Raw genomic sequence first — 12849 nt, forward strand, 5'->3', positions numbered from 1 at the left:
GCAGGGGGTTGGACTAGATGACCCAGGAGGTCCCTTCCAACTCTACTGTTTTATGAGAGCATGCCCCTGTGGGATAGCTGCCATGGCTGTGCCTTGTGGCATCAAATCCTTCCATTGTGTTCTGTTCATCATGGCTCAGGAAGCGATATGTTTCCTGGGATAACCATGCCTACCGATTTCCATTCTGGCTGCATTAGAGAACGAAGGTGCATTTCAGGGTTGCTTTCCACGTATAGGCAGAGAGAGAAGTGGTGCTTTTAGGATAGAGGCTTTAAAAAATTATTCTTTGCAACACACCCCAGTCTTTCTTGTGGCCTGCAGGTATCTCCCTCCCCCCTTCCGCATGCACTTCCCTGACTCATTGCATGGAGGGAGGGTGGCCCTTTCCTTCCTTTCTGGCAAACGGCATTCCCTGAAAGTCCCCAACCATCCATGTGAAATCCGCCTTTGACCCGAAGGCTTGCCAAAACTGATGTCTGAGAGCCCTTGTTCTCTGCCTCGCGTCCTAGACATGAGCTATTGGGTTTGTCTGTGCTAAGGAAAGCAGAAACCTCCCCCCCTCCCCTCGACACAGGATGCAGCTGGGGGAAGCTGCTCTCACTGTTATCTTTTCCCCTGCAGCTTGCATGCCAGAGAGGAGCGTAACTGTGTGGGAGATCTGTGGGAAGGGGGTAGGAACCCTAGCACAGCTGGAAAGGGGTGGAAAATCTGGTACACTCAGCAGCATATCCCAGCCCTACCCCCAACTTGGTCCACATGCTAATATTTTCCTAAAGGCTGTTTCCTCTTACTCCCGGTGGCCAGTCTTTTATAGCGAGCGAGCCACAAATAGAGTCCAAGCTGTGAGACCGTGTTTCTCTCATGCACACCCCGTCCTCTGAAGTTTGCAAGTAACCCTGCCTTTTGTGGGCTGAGCTGGAGATCAAACAATAAACAGCACTGGAAGGGGGTCCTGACTCTGTTAACAAACAGACAACTAGCCTGGGAGTTTTAAGCTAGGCTCGCCTCCTAAATCTCCATCATAGCTGCAATTCCAGGGACAACCTCCATCTTACAGCCCAGTCAATTTCCCACATGCCACCAAAGACCTTCCATCCTAGTACAAGAGGCTTTGACGGAGTTCTCTCCATAGGCACATCTGCTGTTTGCAGCCTGGTCTTTAATTGCATACGGAAGACCAGCATAACTGAGGTGCCCAGACGAATTCTTCACCAAACCCTCAGCAAGACAGGGTTCAAGACTCTTCTGTGTTTGGATCAGGAGTCGGTGGGCGGAGCTGGTGTTGCTCTCCTTTTCTTGCTTAGCTCATTATTATGATATTATATTATCATATTTCAATTTATTACCCTCCACTTCCAAATGGCTCGTGGCGGGTTACATCAGTCTGCATAAAACTCCCGATAAAACTCCCATTAAAACCCTAGACATAAGAACAGCATAAATCACAACAATCACAATACAAAAAAGGAAAGATACAACAGAAGAACAATTCAAAACATTATCCGTTATCCCAGTACAGATCTCATAGAGGGTGGTGGGAAGAGGGGGGCAGATGGAACCCACAGCCGCCATAAACATTACTCTATCCTGGAAGAGGGGCCATACAGATTTTCCTTGCCACGCCGGCCTCAACTATAGACCTGGTGGAAGAGCTCCGTTTTGCAGGCCCTGCAGAATGCCAAAAGCTTTTGCAGGGCCCGCAGCTCTTCCAGGACCTCATACTAGCTAGAGCTTAAAATATGTTGGGGCTTTTTAATATGCTGACTCAAGCTGTTTCGTAGCCAGAGTTGTATGTTCCCATGCTCTGAATCAGAAATGTCTATGCAATTTTCTGCCAATGTTGTTTGTGGTACCTGTGCCAAGTTTGACAACCCCAGGTATCCAGGGAAAGGAAGCCACGGTTGTTTAACCTTTAAGGACTGTACCTCAAAGCATTGTCGAAGCCAGTGGTCTCTAACATGACACCTGTGGTCCCTGTGATGCCCACATACTGATCCATTTCATAGTGTCCACTTGATGCTTTCACAGAAACATCCCTTCCTCAGAGCAGTAATCCGTTCCTGGTTTTCTCCTACCTTGTTGGAGCAGGATGGGCTTCAGAAAAGTCCTGGAGTTACATTGTTGTGTCTGTAGGAGGAAGTACTCATTCAAAACAGCTGACTTCATCATAGGGTGATGCATGGGGGTCAGTAGCCCCCACTCCCCATTCTCAAAATTCCAGAAGTAGTCACGGGCAGAATAGGCTTGGTACCCTTAGTGCTCCTTCAATTAACTTAGTAGGCAAAAGCAGTTGCTTGTTTTCTGGCTTCTCTCATCACAGCCACTCCCAAATGATTTGACTTTTAAATTCTTCTGCATGCCCAGAACATCTGCCTTGGAACACCTGCAATGTTTGCTTCTGGAATTGTTGTAGCAGAAGGGTGGGGGGGGGGGAGGACTGAAGGGAAGCTTGTCTTAATTCATCTAAACATCAGTTTGTTTTTGGCCTTGCCCCCACAGCCTGTACCTGCAATGGACGTTCCCAGGAGTGTTACTTTGATCCTGAGCTGTACCGTTCCACGGGCCACGGTGGCCACTGCACAGGTTGCTTTGGTAACACGGCTGGGCCCAACTGCGAGAGGTGTCGGGAAAACTTCTACCGCCTGGGGAGCGAGGAGAACTGCCTGTCGTGTAACTGCAACCCTGTTGGTGAGTAGGAAGGAACACTCTAAACCAGGGGTAGTCAGACTGCGGCCCTCCAGATGTCCATGGACTACAATTCCCAGGAGCCCCTGCCAGCATTCAGACATCACCCAGTGCTTGCACAGGGGATACCTTTACCTTTGCCTATTATTGTTTATTGTTGTGCGTCACCTTGAGCTGGCTTTCTGGGAGAGCGGTATATGCAGCGAATAAATAAATAAAAATAAATAAGCCCTAAATGCAAATGTCATTGCATGTTGTGTATGTGTGATATAAGAAGAGAATTTTGCACACTTGTTGATAGAGAGCCAGATTCACCTATGCATACCACATGCATGTAGTTTTTCAGCCACAAAGCCATCTTGGTGACTATTTTGACAGAAAGGCAGAATATAAATGTTGAAAATATAGAATAGTTAGGTGAGAGGTGGGACACCTGTTGAGGTTGCAATTTGTCCATCGGTCTGTCTGTGCTGGGACTTTCTTGTCTTGCGGCTGTCTTTTGTTAGCAAGTGTGCTGGGATTTCCCACCCTAAGAGCCTTTGATCCAGAGAGGCTATCTGTGCCTTTCTTTCCCCTTAAGTTCCAGTGTTTCCTTTTATACTGCCTGACTGATGAAACCTTGCCAAGTACAAACACTGGGTACTGTCACTGCAATGATGGTTGCTCAGGTCTTCAAGGGCGAATCTTAGAAGGCTTGAAAAGGAACAGGGAAGCCTTATGATATGTCCCATGACACACAGCCAGTGTGTGTGTATTTAAAGCAAGAGTGTTGACTTAAGGTGGTATTTTTGGTCTGCGTAATTGTTTTCTAAATAATTATAGGCTAGACAGAAGAATGCTGACTGTATATGGTACAGAATTTTTGTGAGTTCTTTGTTGATAAATGATTCTGCTTTTGTTTAATCCTTTTGAGACGGGAAGATCTTGTTCTCTCTAAAACTTTTTTCTAGCCTAAAGGCGAAGCATTCCCTTTATCTAATGAGAAGTTAGTTTTTCAAGTTTGAATCCTTGCTCCTCCACATGCAGCCAACAGGGCGACCTTAGGCAAGCACAGTTCTCTTATTCCTGTTCTCACAGAGCAGTTCTGTTAGAGTTCGCTCATCCCCACCTACCTCACAAGGTGTCCGTTGTGAGGAGAGGAAGGGAAAGGTGTTTGTAAACCACTTTATGACTTCTTCAGGTAGCGGAAAGAGGAATATGAAAAGCTCAGCTCTTCTTCTCATCATCTTCTATATAATTTTCAATTGATTTTCAAAGTGACCCTTAAGGAAAATATTGTTGCTGGCCTGTGCTTTTGCAGGTTGGCACTTACATTTTATTTATTTATTTCCTTTATCCCACCTTTCTTCCCAGTGGGGACTGAAAGTGGCTTTCCTTGTTGTCAGCTTTATCCTCAGCACAACTTTGTGAGGTAGGTCAGGTTGAGAGTGTGTGACTGGCCCAAGGTCGTCCAGCAAACTTCCATGGCAGAGTGGGGATTCAGCCCTGGGCTTCCCATAACTTAATTCAACCCTGTAGCCACTACACCACGCTGTCTCTCAAGTCTCCCTTCTTGAACTGGAGTCCTGCTGTGTGTTTGCTCAGTGTGAGAAGTTTACGACTGAGTTCATGGAGACAAGTCTGGTGGCTGATCCGTCATTTATTTTAATGAAAAGTAGAAATTTGGTGGTGGAGTGTTGGAGGCCCTGGGTCTAATGCTGACAGGGTCACATGCAGCCTTGATCCTCAGAGGGATGGCAGAATCTTGACTGTACTGTTGTAATTTACAGCTGGCCTTGAATGCTTTTTCATGCAGCAGAGCCTGTGCAACTGAATAGGCTTTCATGCAGAAAGTTCCTTAAAACATTTCTTTTAAAAATAGTGTGTTAGTCTAGAACAGGGGTGTCAAGCATACAGCCCGTGACCTAGAACTGGCCCTTCCAGGGCTCCTATTCAGCCCGTGAGCGAGTACTCATTACCTTTTTTGCCAGATAACAGAGGCTGGTCCTTATGTCTTTGTGTATTGCCCCAGAGCTAATGGGGATTGGGGCAGCCACAGTATGGCCGCCATGAGGAGCTGACCCCATGCATCACACTATAACAGGGCTTCCCACCCAGGGGTCCACAGACCATGGAAATTGTAGCCGGTGGACCTCTGGTGAGCCACAATTTGGCCATCCCTGGCTTATGCTTTTAGCATTCAGACTGGAAGTGTTGAGGATGTTTTGTACATCATCAAGAGTCGCTAGTAATCACTAGATTAAACAAATTGCAGTCTGGCTAGTCCTGGTGTTGACAGAAATCATAACGATGCATCTTCTCTTCCCTTGTGAGAGCCATACTCTGTGACATAGTTAGAGGACTGGGTGTGCATGGGGGTTTCTTTTAATGTGCACTAATTAATGTTTAATTATTGTATCGTGAACATTAACGCCTCTTGTGGCGCAGCGTGGTAAGGCAGCAGATATGCTGTCCGAAGCTCTGCCCATGAGGCTGGGAGTTCAATCCCAGCAGCCGGCTCAAAGTTGACTCAGCCTTCCATCCTTCCGAGGTCGGTAAAATGAGTACCCAGCTTGCTGCTGGGGGGTAAACGGTAATGACTGGGGAAGGCACTGGCAAACCACCCCGTATTGAGTCTGCCATGAAAATGCTGGAGGGCGTCACCCCAAGGGTCAGACATGACCCGGTGCTTGCACAGGGGATACCTTTACCTTTAAACATTAATGTGCACTAATTAAAATCTGTTCTTGCTTCCACAGGATCTCTCAGCACACAGTGTGACAACTATGGGCGGTGTAGCTGTAAACCCGGGGTGATGGGTGACAAATGTGACCGATGCCAGCCGGGATATCACTCTCTCACAGAGGCTGGGTGCAGGTAACTAAATCCAGTGGGATGGGGAAGGAAGCTGCATCAAGAGAGAATGTGCACCCCTGAAATTAGGGGGTCTGTTAGGTCTGGTTTCAGTGTGGTGGCAATGAAGCCACTGATGCGGATGGGCTGACGGCATTCGTTTGTGCTATTGCTGAAGGCTTTCATTCTTAGCTGTTCCAGTTCATTACCAAATCTCTGTAATCGGGAAACCAGCACAGCATGTAAATGGCTGGGCTAGCTCCTTCCATTCTGATCACTGGTTTACAGGAAGTTCTAACACTGCGTAAATGGTTCAGCCCATTCTGCTTCCTCACTAGGCCAGGAGTGGCCTAATTGTGGCTCTCCACATGTCCCTGGACTACAATTCCCATTTTGGCAGAAGTTCATGGGAACTGTGGTCCATGAACACCTGGAGAGCCACAGTTTGGCCACCCATGCACTGGGCCTTATGGCCCCTGGTGTTCTGACTGGGTTTCTTTTGTTTCTTCTTCAGGCCATGTTCTTGCGATCCTGCGGGTAGCACAGGGGAATGCAACGTGGAAACGGGGCGCTGTGCCTGCAAGGACAATGTAGAAGGATTCAACTGTGAGAGGTAACATCATGATGATGTTGATGATGAAGAGGAATAATAATAATAATAATAATAATAATAGAAATTATTATTGTTGTTGTTGTTGTTGTTGTTGTTGTTGTTATTATTATTATTTCTCAACCACCCTTCCGAGACTGGCTCAGGGCTATCACATACATAATTTATCAGTAACAATTAAAACCACAATAAACATTAAATGAGATTATAAGATTATAACAAATTTTTAAACCTATTAATAAAGAGCATCATAACGGCATCAGTTTTGTCATCGCCACCCAGAGTTAGTTACTGTCGATAAATCTTCCCAAGCTGGATGTCTCAAGGGGAGGCGGGGACTTTTCTTGGGGGCGGGCTATAGGTGTTACGTGATCATTGACCCCAATCAAAGGCATGGTGGAAGAGCTCCGTCTTGTAGGCCCTGCAATTTGGTTTTGCAGCATGCCTTAGAATTTGCATAATGTGGGCCCAGTCTGTCATGTTTTGTATTTTGACTCACCTCCAGGATCTCAGAGTAGTACATATGGGAATTACTTAGTTGTATTCGCAAAAATACCTGTGAAATAGGTTAGTTGGAGAGGGAACATCTCTGGCATCACAAAGGAAGAGCTTCATGCACAGTAGTGCTCTTGCGCTACCTGGTCCACAGTGTGTTCCACCAATCCTGGCCAGTCCCACCCAGCTTCATGTTGGCTTATTTCTCACAAACATCTGGTAAGTTGGTGAACTTGACTGTTCTACATCAGCCTGCAGGTAGTGGTTTACATGTATGAATAATCTTGAGTTCCAAAAAAGTGAAGTTGGCACCGATTTTCTTTATACTACAAGTTTCTATCTGCAGGATTTTGTGTCTGCATGGAATATTTCATCATATAAATCCCACCTGACATGTAATAGTCCAGATGCCCATCTTCTGTTTGAGAAATGTATCTTTGCATTATTTTTGTTTGTGTTGTGGGGTAATGCATGCATTTTCCAGAGCAAATGCAAAGTATTAATTTGATTATCTACAAAATCAATATATCTTTTGGGAACGTAGCTGTTCTCTCAATATGCATACATGTTAACGGTTTGCACCTGTCATTCAGACTGCACTTACTGGGTATTGGAAGCTGTGGTGCAACCCAGCCAGCCAGAACAGCTGCTATATGAAGTGTGTGGATTAATTGTACGATGTTTTCAATTTTAATTATGGATGTTTTAACTATCTTGTAAGCCGTCTCAAGCCCACTTGTGGAGAGGGGTGGTCTATAAATCTAATATAATAATAACTTTTTAAAAGTTAGGCTATTGGTCTCTCATTGCCTGCTAGCAGCCTGGAAGGGTCTCAGGAAGAGGTCTCAGGTTCATCTGCTACTTTATCCTTTAATTCAGAGATGCCCAGCCTTTTTCAGCCATTCAGAATTCCAAAAGAGTGTGGTTAGTGCAGCTGCAGAAGGTGGCTCTGACCTCAAAACAGCTGTCACAACCTATACCTTTGGTCACTGAGTGAAGATACTTTATGCTGTGGTGGTAGCTGCTCCCATAGCAGTTTTTAAAAATCTGCACAGCCAGTCAATTGCCCAGTCAGGAGCCTTGCTAGGTAAGAGACCCATCTGGCCCTGGCCACTTTCTAAAATCACTCGACAGGCTCCAGGAAACATGTTGGTGGGCATGATGTTGGGGACCCGGCTTTCACTGAAGAAGCTAGGGATTGAATCTGAGAACCATCTGCATGCACAACAGACCTTAGCCATGTCCCCAACCCATCATGATTGCGATCTGGTTAAATGAGACTGCGACCCAGTTAAATGAGACTCCCGAAAAAAGTTTGCATTTATGCAGAACAGGAGGCATATGGACTGTGTGACCCAGTTAAATGTGACTCCTAATAATGATTGTATGGATGCAGAAGAACAGGCATGTGGAGACTGAGTACAAATGTTTTGGTGTTTTTTTATAGGTGTAAGCCAGGCTTTTTTCATCTGGATCAAGCCAATCCTAGGGGATGTACTCCTTGCTTCTGCTTTGGACACTCATCGGTCTGCACCAATGCCATTGGCTACAGTATCTACAGAATTACCTCCAGTTTCCAGATCGGTAAATTCAGGCTTTCAGTCTGATGTGAATAAAGTCCTGTGTAATGCCCTGCAAACTGTATAGCTTTAAAATAATTTATCTTCTGTTTCTGTGGCAACCGTGCTGCATTCCAAGTGAACTATGATCATGCATACTTAAGCGTTCTAGCAATATAAATCAAATCTAGGTTAAACTATAGTGTAGATTTTTCAGTAAATTAGTTTGGCAGGGGTAACTTTTAAAGTAAATTCAGATTACCAAGTAATCAGGAGTATAAACCATGCAAGTATATGCCTTTCATAAGTTGTGCTTTTATTTCTTTTAAAAAGACAGCTGTTTTAAATTTAGCAGTGTCTTCACTGGAACTCAGTGGGATTTTGTTGAAAATATCGCAGCCTTGTGTGTTTCAGGTTAAAGAGCTTTTCTGCGAAGCCAAGCTAGTCCCAGTGGCAAAAACGTACAGTATCTGCCGACCACAAATAATTAACTTCTCCTCTAAGAAATAGTTTTAATCTGAAATGTTTTAGTCTATGTTGTTATGTCACCCAGGTTGCTTGAATAGCCCAGTCTAGCCTGATCTCATCAGATCTTGGAAGCTAAGCAGAGTTGTCTCTGGCCAGTACTTGGATGGGAGACCTCCAAGGAATTCAGTGGTTGTTGCAAAGAGGCAGGTAGTGGCAGACTACCTCTGAACGTCTCTTGCCCTGAAAACCCCATAGCAGGGGTAGTCAAACTGCGGCCCTCCAGATGTCCATGGAGTACAATTCCCATGGGAATTGTACTCCATGGACATCTGGAGGGCCGCAGTTTGACTACCCCTGCCCCACAGGGTCACCGTAAATGAGCTGGGACTTGATGATGCTCCCCACCACCACCACTGTCCTGGTGTTAGTTACAATAAATTAATTCTGAACTCCACGTTGTGGGTTGCGCCCCTCACTTTATGGGCTTTGCCAGATAGGTTAAAATGCAAAACCCAAAAAGCACACCTGGTGTCTTCTTGGTTATTGTGGGGTGGGGTCACTTTACCTATAACGTTACCTATAACTTTACCTTTAACTTTCTGCTTGTGGTTCTCAGGAGAGGAGGACTGGCGTGCTGAACAAAGGGATGGCTCTGAAGTCTCTGTCCAGTGGATTGCTGAAACGCAAGAAATCTCTGTGGTCTCGGAAACACCCTTCCCCATCTATTTCATTGCACCAGGTATCTAGCAAAAATGGCATGGCTGTTTACACATTTTCACATTATAATAGAGTTGCCAACCTCTCCTCCTATTTCATTTGGTGTCTAGTTAACCAAGATCAGTTCCCCTGGAGAAATTGGCCGCTTTGGAGGGTGAACTCTGTGGCATTATGCCCTGCTGAGGATGCTGCCCTCCCCAGGCTCCACCCCCTCCTTCAAATCTCCAAGTATTTCCCAGCCCAGAGCTGGCAACCTTAGTAATATAATATTTGCAGTTAAAGTTTGTACTTTTCACACAATGTGTTTTTTTCCCCTTTCCTTTTAGGCAAGTTCCTTGGGAATCAAGTCTTGAGTTATGGCCAAAACTTGACATTCTCCTTTCGGGTCGATAGGCGGGATATACGCCTTTCTGCTGAGGACATAGTTCTTGAAGGGGCCGGCCTGAGAGTGTCTATACCTCTCATTGCTCAAGGCAACTCTTATCCTAGTGAGAACACACTAAAGTATGCCTTCAGGTGAGGGACGTGTGTGCTTTTGGGATCAAAGGCATAACCTGCTGCAACCAGATTCTAATGAAAAAATTTGCGCACAGCTTGCCTAGATTAGGAAAGGAATGGTTTACTTGCTTCCTTATTTTATTGCACCATTGTCTTCAGTTGTAAAGCTTGTATCGTGTGCTTTTGGGCCAGATTGCAGGTCGCCGTCCCTGAATGTAGCTTCTTATTCTGCCCTATGGGCTTCCTTTGGGCCCAAGTTCCCATCTATTATCCTTTCATATCCTCCCTCTGCATATCAATAGAGCAATTTGAACAAAGACCACAGATTGTCATGCCATGCATGTATAATTCAGGCCTTGGCTGTTTTACCATATAATCCCAGACCATCACTTGTGTTGGAAAAACTTTCATCTGTTGTAGCAACGCACACACTTAAAAGGAGTTGGGGCAATGGGTATAATAAGTTGCTTGCGAACTGGCGAGTCCCTTCTGGATCAGGCATGTTTAGGGAGCCTTCCTGGAAGGACAAGTCACTGACAGGCAGACTGCAGTAATCCCAACCCTGTCAGAGCACTGCTAGGATACCAGCACAGGATTGGGTGAAAATTGGATGTAAACCTCACACATTTATTTATTTTCCCATTTTTATGCCACCGCTCTCAGAAATTCTCACGGTGGTTTACACAAAACAGTAATCCCATAAAAACAGCCCTTATCAGAAACCAAACAGATGGTGATCACTACCCTAAAAGATTTTAAACACTCCATCCCCTATCCCCTGATTCAGCCCAAGGGCCAAGTTCTCTTCCAATGGGAGCGGAGAATCAGATCTAACCTATCCGGGGGATCCTCTGATGCAGTGGTCCCCAACCTTTTTTAGGCTGGGGACCGGCAGGGCATCGGGCCGCGCCCGCAGGGACCGCGCCCGCGCGGGCCACGCCCACGCTTCGGGCCGCGCCCGCGGGCTGCGCCCGAGGATCGGGCCGCGCCTGGCCGCACCCGCGAGCCGCGCCCGGCCGCGCCCGCCGGCCGCACCCGCGAGCCGCGCCCGGCCGCGCCCGCCGGCCGCACCCGCGAGCTGCGCCCGGCCGCGCCCGCAGATCGGGCCGCGCCCGCGGGCCGCGCCCGCGGATCGGGCCGAGCCGGTGCGGCCTGCACGGGCGCGGCCCGGCCCTGATTCCTTCTCCCCGCCCTCCCACAGTAAGTAGCTTCCCGGGCCGCAAGCTTGCGGCCTGGGAAGTTTTTTACTGCGGGGGGGGGGGCGGGGAGAGGGAGCCGCGGCCCGGTGCCATGGCCTTTGCGGCCCGGCACCGGGCCGCGGCCCGCAGGTTGGGGACCACTGCTCTGATGGTAACACCGAAACCCCGCCCTGGCCTCAACCATAAGCCTGGTGGAAGAGCTCCGTCTTGCAGGCCCTACAGAAAGCTGGTAACTCTGGCAGCTCTTCCGGGAGCTCATTCCACCAGGTTTCGGGCCAGGTAACCAGTAAATTCATACCCACAGAGTGAAGATACCAGTTACTTAGGCTTTAGGGAGGCAGATGTCCCAACACAATAACTTTGCCCGGTTGAAGTGGTTTTTAAAAGAATCTTATCTGGTGGCTTGTCTTAATTCTTGAAAAAGAGGTTCTCCTCTTTCTCCACAGACTGCACGAAGCAACAGACTATCCCTGGAGGCCTTCTCTGACACCGTTTGAGTTCCAGAGGCTGCTTCATAACATAACCGCTATCAAGATTCGTGGGACCTACAGCGAACGGAGTAAGTCAGCACACCAACTGGCAGATCAGCTGCCAGCATTGTTGGCTTCGTACGTGAGGGAAGGCAATAATACGGCATTCACCTACTTGAGAATGACAGAGACTAGATGTATTTCAATTAGATTTTACTTACCTTGTCCAGTAATCCGTAAGGTTTGAAAAAGTCTGGAAGAAATGTTGGTATTTTACAGTATTCCCAAATCCAATACCTGTATGGTATTTGGTAAATATTCAGGAATGCCAAATTTTTCCGGCTCCATGAGTCCAAGACATTTAAAGGGACTGCGATCCCTCAGGCACAGAGCTCACTCCAAGCTGCAGCTTTATTCCTTCCGGAGGTCTCGAATGCTTTCGGGATTTTTCAGGCTCAGCCATTTTGGGAGCTGGAAAAATAGCAAAAGAGGGGGGGAAATCCAGCTGAATTTTTTCCGCTTGGATTAATCAAATGCACACCCCTAGAATACACTGATAGCATTTTAAGTTTGAAGATAACACACCTGTTTATGCAAACGAGTTATCATACAGCTGTGTTTGCTGAAGATTCAACTGCAGCTTCCTGTTACATATGCAGTAAGTAACAAACCCATGTTTACCTTAGTTTGCTATGGCACATAAAAACTTAACTAGGTGCTTTTTTAAAAATTAGGACTAGCTAATTGAATTTCTGGAGTTTTGGATACAAGGCGAGATGAAGCCGTATTTAAGATTCTCAAAGGAGAGCAGGACTAGAATACCAAGACAGTCTGTTAGACTTCTGACTGTTAATCAAACAAGGGCCATGTTCATTAGCTGTTTATGTGGGACTAGTAGTAAAGCCTGTTGCGTTCTGTAATGCAACGGGCACTAGCTGATGGTTTGGTGTGGGTTTAGTGCCTCGCTTGGAAGCTGGCAACCGTAAGAGGAGGTCTCTGTGCACAGCAGTCTTGAGCCTGGTCAGGTTTGTGCACACCTAGGTGGTGTGGAATTCCAGAACATTAACCTACACCAATCTGGCAATTTTACTTCCTCTCTCTGCTGTTTTCTTGAACAGAAATATGGAGTGCTATGTGGCTGGTTAGGTGGCTGCGGAGGCATTATTGAGGCCCCACTCCCAAACCTCAGGGAATATTTCCAGACCAAGGACAGCCAACCTCCAGGCGGGGCCTGGAGATCTCCTGGAATTGATGCTCATTTCCAGACTATAAAGATCATATCACCAGGCAAAAATGGCTGCTTTGGAGAGGTGCCT

General features: G+C 46.8%; 1 protein-coding gene across 1 annotated transcript in view; it reads left to right on the plus strand.

The window, feature by feature from the left end:
• LAMC1 (laminin subunit gamma 1) overlaps nucleotides 1-12849 on the plus strand; it is a 148505-nt gene that overhangs the window by 98557 nt on the left and 37099 nt on the right. The window contains exons 5-11 of the mRNA XM_077332612.1: nucleotides 2500-2688; nucleotides 5424-5541; nucleotides 6032-6130; nucleotides 8070-8206; nucleotides 9266-9388; nucleotides 9693-9882; nucleotides 11510-11622. Coding sequence (XP_077188727.1) covers nucleotides 2500-2688; nucleotides 5424-5541; nucleotides 6032-6130; nucleotides 8070-8206; nucleotides 9266-9388; nucleotides 9693-9882; nucleotides 11510-11622 — 969 coding nt within the window. The remainder of the gene's footprint in view (nucleotides 1-2499; nucleotides 2689-5423; nucleotides 5542-6031; nucleotides 6131-8069; nucleotides 8207-9265; nucleotides 9389-9692; nucleotides 9883-11509; nucleotides 11623-12849) is intronic.

This window comes from Paroedura picta, chromosome 4, assembly GCF_049243985.1.
Source record: "Paroedura picta isolate Pp20150507F chromosome 4, Ppicta_v3.0, whole genome shotgun sequence".
Lineage (NCBI taxonomy): Eukaryota > Metazoa > Chordata > Lepidosauria > Squamata > Gekkonidae > Paroedura > Paroedura picta.